General features: G+C 44.4%; 1 protein-coding gene across 6 annotated transcripts in view; it reads left to right on the forward strand.

Moving 5' to 3' along the window:
• PLCH1 (phospholipase C eta 1) overlaps positions 1-13320 on the forward strand; it is a 144737-nt gene that overhangs the window by 19309 nt on the left and 112108 nt on the right. For all 6 annotated transcript variants that reach the window (XM_082223826.1, XM_082223834.1, XM_082223827.1 and 3 more), the window contains exon 2: positions 1796-1913. In XM_082223826.1, coding sequence (XP_082079952.1) covers positions 1835-1913 — 79 coding nt within the window. In that variant the 5' untranslated portion in view covers positions 1796-1834. The remainder of the gene's footprint in view (positions 1-1795; positions 1914-13320) is intronic.

Raw genomic sequence — 13320 nt, forward strand, 5'->3', positions numbered from 1 at the left:
AGGCAGGCAGGGGGGACAAAGACTTTTGCCCCCCGCCCGCCTTCAGAAGAGGTCCTGGACAGCTTCTCTCCGCCGCCCCTTGCTTCAAAAGAGGTCCGGGGACAGCGGGAAGTGCTTCCCGCTGTCCCCAGACCTGGGGCTGCGGGGAGACGATCGCTTCTTCCCCGCTGTCCCCGGACCTCTTTTGAAGCAAGGGGCTGCGGGGAGATCGCTTCTCCCCGCTGCCCCTTGCTTCAAAAGAGGTCCGGGGACAGCGGGAAGCGCTTCCCGCTGTCCCCGGACCTGGGGCTTGCTTCAAAAGAGGTCCGGGGACAGCAGGGAAGACCCGCTGTCCCCGGAGCTTGCGGGGCAAGCTTCGTTTTGCGAATCAAGCCCATAGGGAAATTCGTCTAGCGAGGCAACTCGAAAACGAAAAAACCTTTCGTTTTGCGAGTTTTTCGTCTCGCGAGGCGTTCGTCTTGCGGGGTACCACTGTAGCTCAGTCTAGGTGGAGACTGTTGCAACTTTGCATTTTACAGCTCACCTGGCAGCCATAGACAACAGGGGATTTAAAGCAGAGAAATAAGCAGGCTTGCAGAAGAAGAAGGGCGGATCTCTGCAAGAAAGGTCCTCTTTGTTTCTTTGCTTGCTGTGGAGGAAAGGAACCCATCCTTTGGCCTCCATCTCTCCTTGGGCTGCCCACTTGGTGGAAAGCAGGCTAATAAATTGTCAATACTGCATTTTCCTGCTGGCAAAGAAGGGGGCTTGGAGATGCCACATTATACTCGTTTGGCTGCCTAGTAGAAATAAAGAAAGGGCAGGCTAGTAACTTTAACGTGTGCTTACTTACGAAGCTGCTTTATTCATCCTGCAAATAGTGCATGAAAGCTACCAGAGCATAAAAGTACCTTTTGCTTTGATCTATAGGAAAAGATTATGGGACGCGGGTGGCGCTGTGGGTTAAACCACAGAGCCTAGGGCTTGCCGATCAGAAGGTTGGTGGTTCGAATCCCCGCGACGGGGTGAGCTCCCGTTGCTCGGTCCCTGCTCCTGCCAACCTAGCAGTTTGAAAGCACGTCAAGTGCAAGTAGATAAATAGGCACCACTCCAGCGGGAATGTAAACGGCATTTCCATGCACTGCTCTGGTTCGCCAGAAGCGGCTTAGTCATGCTGGCCACATGACCCAGAAGCTGTACGCCGGCTCCCTCGGCCAATAAAGCAAGATGAGCGCCGCAACCCCAGAGTTGGCCATGACTGGACCTAATGGTCAGGGGTCCCTTTACCTTATAGGGAAAGATTGGAGAGCATCCATCACCACACCTAAAGGGCAGCAGGCTAGCTTAGGAGGTGCAGGTGGCATAATGCACACAGTTCTGTACTCAAAACACCTTGCCTCCTAGTCTGCCAACAGAGACTGGCTACCACCCTCCTCCCTCCCTCCCTTTGTCCCTCCCTCCCTCCGCTGAGATGGGGTGAGAAAGCAATGAATACTTGAATACCTGCATTGTCAAACCCATATCCCTTGCCATGCAAACTGTTTCTCTTCCTGCTTTCTATGAGTGGGCGGTAATTGTGTGAAAGTGACCCCTAAGCACCTTGATGATGGGCTAATTGCAGATAACTAGAAGTTGTCCAGCCCCAGCCAATAATTGCTGAAGCATTTTGAGTAAAGCAGGAGTTATTGTTATTTTTTAATATATGAGAAATAATCCCCAAAGAATTCTTTTATTAGGACTAATATCACTGAATTGTTCTTCCTTTCAACTTAATAATTACCTTCGCATTACCGGCACTTACCCCTGCTTAATTTTGCAGCAGAATTGTCTTTGATGCTGAGAAGAAACCCTCCTAAGGATGAGTTACTGGAACCTGGATAAGAGAACTTGTCTGCAGTACTGCCGGCATTTTTTGGTGGACAATGGAGTTTTTCATGGTAAGTGGCACCTTACCCCTCTAGCTTCTGCCGTCTCTTGTTTCTTACCTCCCTTTAAGTGTGGCTGAAATTACACAGTGGGGCCTACATAACAGATGTCCTTATCTACCTGCAGAGATGCCGTCTAAAGGCTGAATTTTATTCTTAGAAGTGGGGCTTTCTCACTTGCTGGTTTGTTAACACTTTCGTATGCTTTTAGCGGAAGGGGAACAAACCTTTGGGAGCAAAGCAAAATTGGCTCTGTAAGTGTCAGGTGCCTTGTTGACATCATCACACTGTCATTCCGATAGTTGCACTTTGAAGTCGGAATCTGATATTTTGTGGATTCTGGTTTGTACTGACCTATCCTGCACTTCCCAGACTAATGTGTGGATCAGAACATACTGTCGTTATTCTTTTGGATTTGGACTTTTCTGAATTTAGCAATGCAGTTCTAAGCTTAAAAAAACACCCCTGTCAAAAACTGTTTAGAAATGTGGCTTTTGTGAGCAGATGCATTACAAAAATGTATTGAAATACAAATTTTAGTCCTGATTTTTTTAAAAATGCAGATTAACACAGAAGCAGGAAGGAATGGCTTTGGTTGCTGTTGTTATTATTATTAACTTGTTAATCACCTTCTAACCAATTACCCCAAGGGGATGTGAGGGAGAGGAAAGCCAAGGCTTATATTATCCCCTTCCACACACCCCACATAAAGTGTGATTTGCAACCATTTGCTTGAGCTTTAACCACCGAAATCCTACACTGGGTGGCAGTATTGGACTTAAAATGAAAGAATTCCATTCCTTCACGTATTCTCAAACCACCTTGTAAAAACATAAGAAATTATATATAATTAGATTTCTCTTGTCTGGAGACATTATTAATCACAGTGACTTGCAATATTGCAGCAGTTTTTCAATAAAAGAGGTATAAAATGGCATTTCAGTGTCTAATATTAAAATGAGAATCGCTTTTTATGACTGCTTTTTCAATGGGTGGCGAGTTTTGGGCTCCCTCTTCCAGTAGAAGCTGCCTAAGCCCCTTGCAACATATAGGGGTGTCTCTGAATGCAAATTCAGTGCTGCTGATGCAGTTTTATTTGTCTGCTCCTGCACTTTCTTGCCTGCTCTGAGCCAGAAGAAATGGTGGTGGGTCCTTGACTTAACTCTATACACCTTCTCAGGCTCCGCGGCCATGATCTTCATCAGCCAAGGGCCCATCAACCTTTGGCCAGAAATGTTGAAGTATCCAGTTTTATTGGCAGAACCCAAAAGACCACCAGAGAACTGGGCTTTGCTCCTCTTGCTATGACCAGGTCTCTTTCCAGTAGGAAATGTGGAAACTCCAAAGGGTGGAATTCCTTGATATTAGCATTTTATTTCGTTTCAAGATTCAAAATTACATTTTAAGACTTGATAAGTAGAATCCTATTCTGCAGTGCTAATGACTTTCCGCTCACCGACCCTCGATGTTTATAATTGTAATTACATATAATTGCATTTTAAAGTACCCTCATACTGAGTTTCATCCTCTTAATCAGGTTTCTTAATATAATCTACTATTTCCACCCCCTGCTTAAACTTCAAACCCCGCTGTGGACTCCATATATAAAGAGTTGCTTTTAAAATAAATTGGAATTAACAACACCTGAAGGACGCCACATAGATACCCCTGGTTTAGTGTGATATGTGAATATGGCCTGTATCTCTTTAGTTCAGCTGAAGCATTCCTGAGGAGAGGAGAGGTTATTTGTATTAATTTTCACTTCTGCCTGCCTGACTCTGTGTGTGTTCTACAGAAGTTACCTGCTTCGATGCTAATTTTGATGCAAATGTGAAAAGGACTGAAAAGCCAATATTCGTGTTTTTTGTTGTTTTTCTAAGGCTAGAATTACAATTAGCATGAATTAATTTGAATTCTTATCATACTGGAAACACAATATTCACCAGGTTGGTGTTGTGAAGTTGAGAATCCTGGAGATAATATTGATTAGCATCTCTCATATATTTATTTTTGTGAACAAAATTTGAAATGTATCACTAGGCAATGATTTTATCCTGCCTCTTCATTATGCTTTGTGTTTGCTTCAAAAATTAATCTATGTTTCAGGAGCTGAGGTCCTCCCCCCACCCCCCCACCCCAGGAATAATCTGATTAAAGATAGCAACATTTGTGTGTGTTTGCCCTGTCTTCTTGCCTGTAGGAGCTGCTACTAGGTGTGACTGCAAGTAAGAACTTGGAAACTTAGGAACCAAGTCAGTCCTCCTGGTCTAGACTGCTACTAATCTCTGGATTATTATTTTTATTATTTCATTTTTTTATTTATGACATTTCTATACTGCCTTTCATATATAAAAACACAAAGAAACATAACATAATAACAAACAAAAAACAATACCCCTTCATGGTTTAAAAGGCCATAGATTGTTTAATTAGTCAAACACCTGGGAGAAAATGAATGTTTCTGCCTGGCGCCTAAAGGTGTATAATGATGGCTCCAGGTGAGCTTTCCTGGGGAGAGCATTTCACAAAAGGGGAGCCACAGCAGAAAAGGCCCTTTCTTGTGTTGCCACGCTCTGGACCAGGCATAGGCAAACTCCAGATGTTTTGGGACTACAACTCCCATCATCTCTGACCACTGGTCCTGTTAGCTAGGGATGATGGGAGTTGTAGTCCCAAAACATCTGGAGGGCCGAGTTTGCCTATGCCTGAGTCTGGACCTCTTGTGGAGGCGGCTGGTTTCTGCCCCTTCCACTGCTGGCATGTGGCCCCCTCCACCTTAACTTGGAGAAAATGTGGCCCTTGAATGAAAACATCTTGCCGATCTCTGATTCATTTAGGACTTATAATTTGTCAATTATAGCATTTTCCTGTTTTTAGATTAGCCTTATAATATTTGCTTGATTCGCTTATTTCTACAGTCTTAGGAATGTTAGGGTCATTCAACTGCCTAAGCGGAAAGCAGGCCCGACATGTTTAATGAACAGCTCGTTTTCTTTGATCAGTTCCAAGAAGAGCTGCCTCCCCTTTTTAGTGTTATTATTCCTGGTTTGGAGGGAATTATTCTTCCCCCTCTCTTCTGATGCCTGTCTGAAGCATACAACTCCTTGTTTAAAACTGCATTTAATAGCAGTAGATCCACTTTGCCGTATGAAATTTGTTCGTTTCCTCTCTGCCTTGGAGACCTTGGTCTTAAGAATGAATTGAGTGGTGTTAGAATCCTGACATGTTAGATGAGTCTTGCTCACAGAGAAATCTATCCCTTGCTTTCTTGCTTAGTGCGGTTAATTTTGTTATGTTAAGAGTATCTGATCGTAATTTTCCCACTGTGCTTACTGTGATAAAGTCATAATTGGACATGTAGCATAGGGAACCTCCTTGCAGTCTCTGCAGGAAATGAAACATGTGAGGACTGATTCATTTTAAATCCCAGCAAAGGAATAACAGAGCAATGCCCAATGACTAATGATGGTTCTTAGGCCCGGAGTGGTGGTCGTAAAAATAACACCTACGTGCCAATTTCACACAGTAACTAGCAGCTGAATGTACAAATCATGCAAAACAGCATGATATTTCTGTCTCTGAACATAAAAAGATCTCTACAGGATCACACCAAAAGCCTATCTATGCCATGGTCACACATTACATTTAAAACACAATGATACCTCTTTAAACAGCCATGACTTCTCCCAAAGGATTCGGGAGGGTGCTGAGGGTTGTTAGGAGGTACCTGGTCCTCTTACAAAGCTACAATTCCCAGAGTTCCCTGGGAAGAGGGATTGGTTGTTAAAGCTTGTAGCTCTTGGCCATATGGTTTTTGAAGTTCAGTGTGTAAGATTGGAAAGTCTGGATATGATTATATAGGATTTTCAGGCACATAGTTCCGTGTATGAGATTACTTTTGGGAATCCTTTCTGCCATGACTTCTCTGCAGCGGATCTCTTGCGCATTGCAGAGGATTTTGGGGGAAGGGGGTGTTCTTGGGAACAGCATGAGCATGGATAATGCTATAGAAATAATAATCGGGAGACTCCTATTGTTGGACCTCTCCTCTTGATGTGCCCCATATCCTTGTAGAAATATGGAAGGTTGCATTTTGATCTTCAGGGCAGGGAGGTAAAAGGTGTTCATCAGTGAGTGATGAGCCACCTGGCAGAAAGTCACCCCCAGGAAATCAGAAGACCCTGAGTGGAGATCAAGAATAGTGAGGATTCCAGTGGGAGAGATTTGGGAGGTGAGAACTGGGGTGGGTTGTCTGCAGGACAGACAGGTGTCTGCAGAAGAGACTCTTGCCTAGTGTGGTCTGCAGAAGGGAGTTGAGTGGGAAGATGCTTTGCAATAACTACTGCTAAGTGGAATGCCGGCACCAGACTGAGACTGGAGATGAGGAATGGATGGATTTCTCTGCTATGTTCTCCTTTCCTCAAAGGGGAGTTGCTCCATCCCTTTGACCAGCTCAGTTGCCTTCTTCTGAACCTTCCCCAACTCCACGATGTCCTTTTTTGAGGTGAGGTGGCCAGAACGGCACGTAGTCCTCCCAGTGCAGTCGCACCATAGATTTGTATAAAGGCATTATGAGATGACCAGCTTTATTTTCAATTCAAAGCCATCCTCCCACTGGGAGACACTAACCACCCCTTGGACCGACTCTCCAGGGTCTCAAGCAGCAATTTCCCCCTTTCTCCTGTCACTTTATTCCATTTCACTGGAAATGCCCAGAATTGAACTTAGGAGGTTTTTCTTTCTTCTTTTTGCATGCAAAGCTTGTGCAAGGCTTACTCTCTTTTCCTGCGTCTGTGAATTGCAGCGGGATAATTGGTAGTGTTGGACAAGGTGTCATTCAAAGAGGCAGCAATCTTCTCACTGAGGATATCCTCCCAAATTCCAAGAAATGAACACTTCTGAGTGCAGCCAGTAGAGGCCAGCAGGCATCTCTCTAAGCGTTTGGGAAGCTCATTTCGGCTACATGGAAAAACTGCCTGAGCAGCGAATAAACATTCTGTGCATGTTAAACCCTACCACTTTCATGACTCAAAACTTGCCTGAGGGTTCCTTGTCCTTTTCTAATGTTATTAGGAAAAACTGTTAATAGCTCTATTTGCATGATATTAATATTCTGATCTGCTTATGTCAGAAATTCCTTGTCACAAACATTCAGGCTGCTGCTGCTGATGTCTGGTACTCCAGGGAGACTCTTGAGTGCCCCAAAGCTAAAAATGTCATACATATATAACCAGAGAGAAGGGGAGGGAGAGATCAGAGCTCAGATTAGATCAAGTATTATTTTTTGCTGGTACTTTTCTAGTGGGAATCTTTAATTTGTAGTGTGGAGGAAGGAAGAAAGAAAATAGCCATTTGGATTCGATGTGCCAGAGGAATGACAAATTTATAGGCTACTCCAGGATTGAGTCTGTGGACATGCACAAAATATTCTAGGGGAGTATTTAAAAGGGGAGTTAAAATGCATTCATGTACCCCAAAAACAAGCATGGAAATGCTAAACTTAAAGCTCCTATTTTAGTACTGGCATAATGCAAGGGATATATATTTGATTTGATCCAACCCTAGTGGGCTTTTAGGTGCATTTCAGAGACACATCTGTACACTCAGGTAGATACCCCACACTTCTGAAGGCGTTTTCTGAGTGTGTTCTGCTGATTAGGAATGTCAGTGTACCCCCTTCCTTGTTTGCATCTCATGTGTCCTTTTTGAACATCTGAAGTGGGCTTTAGAGTGCCTGCATGTTGCCTGTGCAATTCTGTTTGGTGGTGGGGAGATGACCCTTCACCTTGGACTGTAGTGACTTGAGGTCCCTGTGTTCACAGGTGTCTTCTGAACCATAGCATTGACACATTTAGGGCTCACCCACATTTCCCTTTGCCAGGCTGCTTTCCTCCAGGGAAACCTGCAGTTTAGTGCTGAATCGGAACAAATGGCAATTGGGGTTTCTGTAGTGGCTAATCTCCACTCTTGTGCCATATGCAGAAGTCAGCTTTACCCTTGCTTGGTTCCACCTTCACTGAGCTGACTTGCGTGACACAGAAAGCCAAACGATGGCTTGCCTTCCAGTCCAGTCTAGAAGAGCGAAACTATGGCATACGGAGGCAGCGTGAATGTGCGGGCTCCCAGAGAGGAACTAACGGCTGCCTTTTTCCTCCACATTTTACAGTCATAGCTCATGTTGCGTCCACTTCAGGTTACGTCTTTTCAAGTTGCGTCCTGCGGCAACCCGGAAGTACCAGAACGGGTTACTTCTGGGTTCGCCGCTCGCGTATGTGCAGAAGGACTAAATTGCACTGTGCATGTGTGCAGACAGACATGGCACTTCTGGATGCGAATGCTTTGAGAGTTGCGGACGTGCCTCCAGGATGGATTATGTCCACAACTCGAGGTTCCACTGTATTGCCATGCTGCTCTAAGCCAGCATTGGGCTTAGCGTGTTCCCTGAACTGGGGCTGGTGGCTAAACTCTGTCCCTGCTAACCGTGAGCTGTAGCCAAGGGCTGTTCTTTTATACATATATAGTCCTTCTTTGCAGTCAGCTATCTGCATTCCGTTGTAAACGTGCTTCTGCCTGCTCTACGTTCTTGGGCTTATTCTTGTTTGTGGAGTTGGGGAACACCATGCAGACAGGTGCACGTTCAAAAGGATACATCAAGCTTATTTTTAGCAGTAGATCTCTGGATACATGTCAGTGAAAAGCCACCCTGCGGCTGTATATTCCACATAACTATTGATCTCTGAACTGCTAATCCTACATCTCTTCATTTCTTAGAACTCTGTGCACGCTATGCTTTGGTCGGGGGGTGGGGGTGGGAATGGCAAGCTAACATCCTGTCTTAGTTTATCCCAGTATGTTTCCGAGCACAATTCAAAGTATTGGTGCTGACCTTTAAAGCCCTAAATGGCCTCGGTCCTGTATACCTGAAGGAGCGTCTCCACCCCCATCGTTCTACCTGGACACTGAGGTCCACCTCTGAGGGTCTTCTGGTGGTTCCCTCACTGCAAGAAGCGAAGTTACAGGGAACCAGGCAGAGGGCCTTGTTGGCAGTGGCGCCTACCCTGTGGAATGCCTTCCCTTCAGGTGTCAAGGAGAAAAAGAACTGCACAACTTTTAGAAAGCATCTGAAGGCAGCCCAGTATAGGGAAGTTTTTAATGTTTGATGTTTTATTATTTTGCTGGAAGCTGCCCAGAGTGGCTGGGGAAACCCGGACAGGTAGTTGAGGTATAAATAAAATGATAAGAATGACCCTGTTCATGTCCAACACAAAGCAGAAACATGCTTTAGCGTAAAATGGTGAGTTGGTTCCAGGTGAGGAGATTGCGGAAGCTTTGTTTCTCCTTGCTTCTTCTTCTGCTGTGCTGCTGTCAATCAAACCATGGTTTGCCTTAGCATATCATCCAGTGTTTCACTTGTCTAGATGTGCTGTAAGCAAGGTTTGTTCTTGTTGTATAGGGCACGACTTGTCACAAGCCCAGTTTCAGATGATATGCTAAGCAGGATTAGAGTAGGAGCCAAACGTTCATGATCTTCTCTCTTGGAACCTGGAGATAACCCATCTGGGACGCTCATGATTTCAGTGTGCTGACTTCTGCCTATATTATTCCATTTTGGGAAAAGCTTCTGGGGCTGTGTTTAGTGTTCCGTGGCCTTTCATGGGCTCATTTTATAATAGCTGAATTGGGTAATTTGGGTTGCAACACAATTCTTATATAATATTGTTTTCCCCCTCCATATTTATTGTAGGAAAGCAAAGTTCTGCCCTCCACTAATCGCTCTCTTTGGCAAAAAGTAGCATTTTTTCTAGGACTTTGGATAGTGAAAGAGAAAGGTTGGTGAAGCAGAAAATTAAAATTATTGTGAGGCTGCAATTCTTAGCTTTAACAAGCCATGTTGTCAGTGGTTTTTGTGTGTGTGTGTGTGTAAGGAACATTCTGTAAGGGGAGAGGGTTTTGTGACTGTTTTGCTTAGGCCACTTGACTACCTCACTGTCCCCTTCTTGCATTGCAGGGGCTGGACTAGGTGACTTTGGAGGTCTCTTCCAACTTTGGTGACAGTTTCTGCATCTGTGTTATCAAGATTAGGCTTGGCATTTTATTTGCTGTTGGATCTTACTGATTTACTCATGACTGATTGAAGGATTTTAGTGCTGTCTATAGAGCTAGCATTCCAAGATCTTTTAGCCACATCTTTTTCTCATCAAATTGGGCCACTCTCCATCTGCTGTCGGCCTGCAGTCAATTGATACTTAAGCCTTTAATGAATTTCTTACCTGCACCACACCATAAAGTCCCAGCAGATTACCACCATAGGAACACATGAAGCTGCCTTATAGCAACTCGGACCATTCATCTACCTAGCTAAGTATTTACACGGATGAGTAGCGGCTTTCCAGGATTTCAGACAGGGGTCTCTCCCGGCTGTACCTGGGAGACTGATATTCTGCATGCAAAACAAATGCTTTGCCACTCGGCTACATTCCTTTCCCCTATAAGGCAAGGGATGGTTTGTGCTCCCCAAATATAAAGCAATAATCCATGAAGCAATTTATAAACAATATAAAAATACCGTTTTAGAATTGGTTAAAAAGTGCACGGTTGTGGGGCCCACCAGGGGGCGCATTGAAAGATGGCCGGCAGTAACATCTCTCCGACCCACACGAGGTAATTAAGAGGCTGATATGGGGAGTATGCAGCCTCCCTTACCCCCCCCAAGGAGATGGGGGGACTGCCTTGCCAGCTGTGTCCATAATTCACCCCCGAACTCGAAAGAAGGGGGTGTGGGCACTTGGCACGAAGCCCTCGAGTGAGGCCTGTCTCCTCTGATGCTGTCTCTAATCGCGCAATGGTTCACATTAGCTCGAAAGATATAATTGGAAATATATAATTGGAAAGAAGCTAATGGACATACATCAAGTGAAGATCGGGAGTAAAGACTGCTGATTAATGGATCTCTATGAGCGGAGCGACGGGCTGGACAAATAAATCAAGTGATGAATCATCATTAAAAGACTGGTATGTTGGAGTGAAACGGAAAGGGGGGGAGGAAAAAACTTTTCTTTTTTTTTGCCTTATTTGAGTATTAATAACCCTCCCCTCCAGAGAGAAGAATTGTTGCATTTTATTAATCACAAGCAGGATTTTAAGAACTGTGTGGAATTAATTATTGATCAAAGAGAGGATTGGTAGAAACATTGAGGAATGGAGGAAAGTTTTATGATGCAGTTTAAAATGGCGTCTCGCTAAGACAGACTTGCCTAAGAACGATGAGGGGGAGGAGGACCAGGGTCATCGGAATGTGAATGTATGGTTATCGGAATGTGATCTTGACCTGCCAGAGCCCTCTGAGATACAGTGGTGCCTCGCAAGATGGAAAACTCGCTAGACGAAAGAGTTTTCCGTTTTGGAGGTGCTTCGCAAAATGAATTTCCTATGGGCTTGCTTCGCAAGACGACAATGTCTTGCGAGAGCCTGCTGGTTTTTTTTCCTTTCCCCCCTTTTTCTAAGCCGCTAAGCCGCTTATCAGCTGATCCGATCAGCAGATAAGCCGCTAAAAGCCGCTAATAGCGCTAATCCGCTAATCCTTCAATGGGCTTGCTTCGCAAGACGAAAAAACCGCTAGACGAAGAGAATCACAGAATGGATTCCTTTCATCTTGCGAGGCATCACTGTATGTTTGGCAAGCCTGGGGAAATCAACGGACAGACTGAGGGAAAGTTCTTTACGGAGGTGTGGAAATGGCGTCTGTCCTTTATGTGATATGATTTTTGGAGAGTGTAAAACCCACACAGAGGATGTTTGTTTTCAACCCACTTGTGAAGATTATCAGAGATCGCAAAGAAAGGAATATATGATAACAACAAGAAGATGAGGAAAGTAACAAAGAGACTATCTGGACAGAACTGGATAGAACTGTTTAATTAAAGCAGCAACATGAGTGATGTTTGGACCCCTTTTGGAGCTTGAAGTATGGGTGCCCCCAACAAAAATTTAAAAATCTGGCTGTATAATTTGGAACTAATGTGATTTGGAAATAATGTGATTTGATTGGCCTGTTAATAAAAATTATTAAAAAAAAAGTGCACAGTTGTCCTTTGGATATCAAAGGACAGAGCCAACAGGTGCGCCTTCAGTGGGGGATGAAAGCTGTGCAATGAATATGCCAATTCTTCTCTGTGGGGAGCCAGTGCCACAGTTTATGGGATGCCACAGAGAATGCCCTCCTTTGGACTGCCAGTCCTGAACTTCTGGGGGTGGTGGAAATACCAAGAGGGCCCCCTCTGCCAATCTTATCACACAAGATTTGTAGGCAAGGAGGCAGTCACCTTAACCATATTAATGGTCACACTCACTCATTTTGGTTTCCCAAACTACAGCTTGGGTGGGTGGTATTTTATTCTTCCTAATTTTCCCTCCCCCCTCCCTAAAAGAACCCCCTCTGGACTTCCCATAGCTCCTCTCTCTGGTTTCTAAGCACATATTATTTTCTAAGTATTATCAAATTGTAATGACCCTCAATTTATCTATCTTTATGTTACCAATAGTAAATTTGTGTTTGTTTATTCAAAACCTGCCAAGGAGATCAGTTCGTTTTGTTGTTTCTTTAAATACTTTGTAAAAGGTTCCCATTCTTCTTTAAAGTTACAGTTGTCCTTTTCACGTAACTTATGCGTCAGTTTCGCCAGTTCAACATACAGTGGTGCCCCGCAAGACGAATGCCTCGCTAGACGGAAAACTCGCTGGACGAAAGAGTTTTCCGTTTTGGAGGTGCTTCTCAAAACGAATTTCCTATGGGCTTGCTTCGCAAGACGACAATGTCTTGCGAGTTCCTGCTGGGTTTTTTTCCTCCCCCCCTTTTTCTAAGCTGCTAAGCCGCTTATCAGCTGATCCGATCAGCAGATAAGCCGCTAATAGCGCTAATAGCGCTAATCTGCTAATTCTTCAATGGGCTTGCTTCGCAAGACGAAAAAACCGCTAGACGAAGAGAAGCACAGAACGGATTCTTTTCGTCTTGCGAGGCACCACTGTATTCCATTAGTTTCCCTTGCCACAGTTCTTTTGTCAGGATTTCTTCGTTCTTCCATCTTTGTGCTATTAAGACTCTTGCCGCCATGGGATTTTATTCTTGACGAAAACGCTAATCTTGCCAGTGTTGACACAGCACCTTAAGAAAGTGTGGTCCAAAGGAACCATTTCATTTAGCATTTGATTTCTCCTAATGATCACGGCCGAGAGAGAGCCAATTACGATTATCTCATGCAGACCGATGTCTCTTTGTCCCCGGAGCATCTTGCCTTAATTTATGATTGATTGACCCAACAGAATTGTCAAGAAAGGCTTTCAAATGTATCTGCTTAAAAGATGCTCTAGGATGCTTTGCAGAGTTTCCCATTGAATAGATTGGCTCTCTGCGCTGATGTTG

Source organism: Podarcis vaucheri (genome assembly GCF_965113315.1).
Source record: "Podarcis vaucheri genome assembly, chromosome: 5".
NCBI lineage: Eukaryota > Metazoa > Chordata > Lepidosauria > Squamata > Lacertidae > Podarcis > Podarcis vaucheri.